Below are 4,475 nucleotides of genomic sequence, written 5' to 3'. Positions count from 1 at the left end.
GGCTCCAATAATTCAATTTGGGATCATTTAGCAGCCTTTCTTCCACTGTAAAAAGGATGGGGTGGAGAGGAGGGGAGGAAGGTTAAAGAATAAGAAAGTTGAAATAATGCCAAAATTACAGGGTAACATTTGGATGATGTTCTTCTCCACTTACAAGCCACAAAGGACTTAGAAGAGCAGCATTTTCAATGGCACCTGCATCACACACAGGAGTCTTGAGCCAAATCCCAGGCGCTCTGCTTGTCACCAGCAGGCAAGCCTCAGATTTGAAGGAATGTTATCTATTCCCAGATAAGATCATGTCGGAGCCCAATGATCTAGGAGGATCTAGCTCAGCAGAAGGGCTCCACAATGTTCAGGTCCTTGGCTTTACCCCACATTTAGAGCAGGAGCGCCAAGGCCCGGCCTTGCTCTAGGCTGAGGCGATTCATGCTGTCAGCTTTCCTCAGTTTCTCAGGACTGTTTGTGAAGATAGCTCAATGAAGATTTGAAGACTTGGCAAAGAGGACAAGTTTGCAAAACACTGATGTTTAAATGCATTCTAATGAACACCTACCTTGGCTTCTTCCAAGCGACCCAGGGCTTTGAGCAGGTTCCCCAGGTCACTGCGAACACAGTACAAATCCTAGAAATCAGAGACACTTTATCATTAACTAGCCTCTGCTGTGGCGTTAACCTCAGAAACCTTGAAATTAGCGTTTGGAGTTCTAAACGTCATTCTACTACATGTCACTTTTAAGATGAAATGAGAAATCAGTGGGTGCGCAGCTTTGCCAGCCCTCAAAAGATCAGAGAATCCGTTCCGATACAATTTAGTCGTTAATTAGAACCAGGGCATGGCAGAGTGTGAAATCACACCAATGTCCGTATTTCCAGTAAAATAGAAAAACTCCAAAGACAAAATAGCCAGAAGCTAGGCTTCAGGGAAGTAAGTTTAGAAATTTCAAAAGCATACTTAGCTGTCACTCGGCAGCCTGTCCTTTTCCATCTATTTTTTTCTGCTGCCTACCAATGCCCTGCTCATTGGCGCCTCTCCGTTCAGAGTAAGTGGGCAGCTAATGGAAATTTACAAGAGCCGATTTCGTTCCTTAGGGATAGGTGAATTGGTACAGATTTGTACCTGATGCATTTACTTTCTTTTGGGGTCTCAGGAGTACATTTTTGGTAGGAAGGCGTGGTCACCCACAACAAAGTAAAATCTTTAGAAGAGAAGGGAGAACATCTGTAATCTTTTAAGGTGAATAATAAATATTGCTTTCGATCCCTTCTTTCCCAGCTCGGCCCCCTTTCCTACCATTTACTTTAGCTATCGCTCTCAATTCATCAAGTACTGGGCTCAACACTGACTACTGGGTCTCTCCCAAATTTCTCTAGCATGGCTACATAATTCATTCTACCTAGCTTCCAGTGGACACGACCCCTCTGTGTCTGTTACCTCTCTCTCTAAAAAAAAAAAAACAAAAAAAAAAAAACCGTTAAACTTCTGTCTTAGCAGATACTACGTATCAGTTCCAAGGCAGAAGAGTGGCAAGGGCTAGGTAATTGTGGGTAAGTGACTTGCATTTTAGAGGGGGAAGGGGAAAAACACACAGCTAGGAAGTGTCTGAGGCCCAGTTTGAACCCAGGACCCCCTTTGTCTCTATCCACTGGGCCACCTAGCTGCTCATTACCTCTTCTGTGTGTGTCCTACCCCATTACATCATAAGCAAGAAAAGCAAGTCCATTCTTATGGTCTTTTTCTCATTTCCCCAGAGCTGTTAGCAATGCAAATAGTAGGCACTCAAATATTTACTGACCTCTGACATTTGTGCTAAATTTAATCAACAGCAGCAAAAGCAAAGAAATGACTGGTCCTCCAGAGCAGAGCCCCTGACACTTATGACATCAGGATGCCAAAACAAGTGCTCAATGTACTGGTCACTGGAAGGAGGGGAAATCACCGTAAAAGCGAAGCTTCGGGGACAGCAAAAGCAGCTGAGGACAACCACGTAAGAGTGCCCATATACCATTTGCTGAGAAATAATGCAAGATCCGTTCCATCACCTCCGTAATCAAGACTGTTAGCAAAAGCCCCTTTAAACATGCCAGCCTGGGTATTTCCGCCATGGCAACACCCCAAACATTACTAGAAGCTTTGAAAAGAATTTGAACAGAATCCAGAGATCAAAAAGGGCTAGGATAATGAAGATCAAACTTTAGAGGGACAAGAGGAATTCTCTTCCAAATGACTGAAGACGCCAATCACAGCCTGCTTTTTCTTTTCTTTTCCAGTTCCTTACAATCTATCCTCCTCATACGGAAGCATTGTTTCCAGTCTCCCTCACCATCCCATTCAAGAGCTCAGCTTAAAAGCAATTTTGTTAGTTTTAGAGACCCCATTTGGCTTTGCAATGGACGAGCGGCCCAAAGAGGCTCCCTGGGTTTCTGTGGGAGTAAGATAGTCACTGCCAAATTCTACTCACAGGATTGTACTGAAGGGCAGACACATAAGCTTGCACTGCCCCTTCCATGTCTCCTGCAGCAACCAAAGCGGCTGCCAGGTTAATATAGCCATCGATGAAATCCGGTTTGAGGCGCAGTGCGTGACGGTAATGCTCAATAGCCTCCTGCAACTGTCCACGCTCCTTGTAGACATTCCCCAAATTGGAATAGGCTTCTGCCAGAAGTGGGTTCTGCTTAATAGCCAAAGTGCTAAAGTGAGCAGACCTGGGAAAAGGGAGAAGAACGGTGACAAGGATGACCTAGAGAAACACATAGCCTGAAAGCTGGCATCGTCTCCCACCACCTTGGAGCCCACCCTGCTCTTTTCACTACATGACAGTCATCAACCTACCTGGAAAGGACTTGGGATGGCCACAGGACTTAAAAGAACTTTAAAAAGCAGAGTGCTGAAGAAAAGGGCAAGCCACAAAAGCCCTTTCAGAAGTTGGAGGAGGAAGGAATAGGAGAGAATTCCACCATCCAGTTTTGAATAATTCTTTATTCTTCTGAGCATGGTAGACTGAATAAAGAATGATCTTCTATTTAGACTGATCATAGCATCTCAAGAAATAGTGTTAGGGAATCTAATTTCCTACTTAAAGGCAGAGGATTTCAAGGATTCACAACCATAGGTCACCAGAAGAATAGTTTTTAGAAGGTCCATGCAGCAGGGAGCAGTTTGTTATCAATAGAAGTACTATCCAATCTCCCAAACACAATCCAGCCCATTCAATCTCCTATTCAACTCTGGGCCCAACGCATCCTTCGGCTGTGGCCCCAGATCTCCACTGAAATGCTAACACTCTCCTATGTGTGTGGTCTCCTAATTGAATTAGAATGCAAGCTGGGCCCCCAACACACAGTAAGTGCTCAGGAGGTGCATCGCCATTCCATTTTATCCCCAAGGATGCAATCCTTGAATAGTAAAGTATGGCCAGCGCTTAGCATCTTACTTTCTTGGTCCATAATTCTGTTAGGCCCAGAGGTACAGATTTAGAGAAAGTTTCCGGGTGCTCACTTGAAGTGCACACATTTCCCATTGTGCCATATGCATTTCCACTTAGGAACCATCCATAAGCCCCTCATGACAGGCCTTTCAAGAACAGTTCCTGAACAGAACGTGAATATGCCCAGATGGGCAAGTGTAGCCCGCCCTCCCCTCCAGAGCGCTTTGCCCAGTACCAAGAACCCAAAAAGGACCAGGCCTGAGAGGAGAGGAGAGGAGAGGAGAGGGCCAGGGCCAGTGGTATGTGGATCGCTGGGTAAATGATCGATCGCCAGTAGGAAGTGGAATCAACTGAAGCAGGCTCAGAAGCATTTTGGTTCCCATTTTTGACGGCCGATTCAAGCACACTTTGTAAAAACAGTGGATTTTGAGATTTCAAGACCCGAGGGGACAAAGGCAGGTCTCCTACCTGTCCAGTCTGCGACACTGGAAGTGTATAGATGAAAGTAATAAAAGCACACCAGTGTTATCTGGCTCTTGTCGCCATAGCTGCATGCAGTGTCTCTCAGCTGCCTCGAAATCTCCTGCCTGATATTCACGATGAGCCAACTCAGCTAAGCCTTGGAAGGAAAACATACATTTCGTTGGTTTGGGAGAAATACCAAGGGGGGGGGGAGGGGGACCGCAGAAGAGAGAAAATACAAACCACGACCTAGACCTCTTTTGGAAAAAGGCAAATGGAGCCAAAAGACGCAAACACCTGAAGTTCTGTCATGCACTAGCGCGGAGCGGGCCGGCCATACAAGGCCCGTCCCTGGAATGAGCGCCTCGCCTCGCCTCGCCTCGCCTCGCCTCGCCTCGCTCTGCTCTGCTCTGCTCTGCTCTAGTCTTCTCCGATGAAACCAGGCGGTATGAGGGAAGCACTTAAGCGCAATACACTAGGTGCCAGGAGCTTATTTTTAGGTCGCTTTCTAGAGCGGACTCTAGGTGCCATTCAATTTCCACGTGCTGTGTCTAGAGCTTCCTCTAGAGCGCCAGTCCTCCCCCA

The 4,475-nt window shown here is 46.3% G+C and overlaps 1 protein-coding gene across 1 annotated transcript; it reads right to left on the bottom strand.

The window, feature by feature from the left end:
- Window positions 1-399: 399 nt before the first annotated feature.
- LOC123255003 (UDP-N-acetylglucosamine--peptide N-acetylglucosaminyltransferase 110 kDa subunit-like) lies at window positions 400-4,147 on the bottom strand (the record flags this gene model as incomplete). Its single annotated transcript, XM_044683877.1, has 3 exons — window positions 400-625; window positions 2,463-2,706; window positions 3,897-4,147. Coding segments are annotated over 3 exons (579 nt in total), but the record flags the coding sequence as incomplete, so codon positions are not given.
- Window positions 4,148-4,475: the final 328 nt, after the last annotated feature.

The sequence above is a fragment of the Gracilinanus agilis genome, unplaced genomic scaffold (assembly GCF_016433145.1).
Source record: "Gracilinanus agilis isolate LMUSP501 unplaced genomic scaffold, AgileGrace unplaced_scaffold371, whole genome shotgun sequence".
Lineage (NCBI taxonomy): Eukaryota > Metazoa > Chordata > Mammalia > Didelphimorphia > Didelphidae > Gracilinanus > Gracilinanus agilis.
Note: the sequence above shows the minus strand (reverse complement) of the source record. Positions and strands in the feature narration are given on the sequence as shown.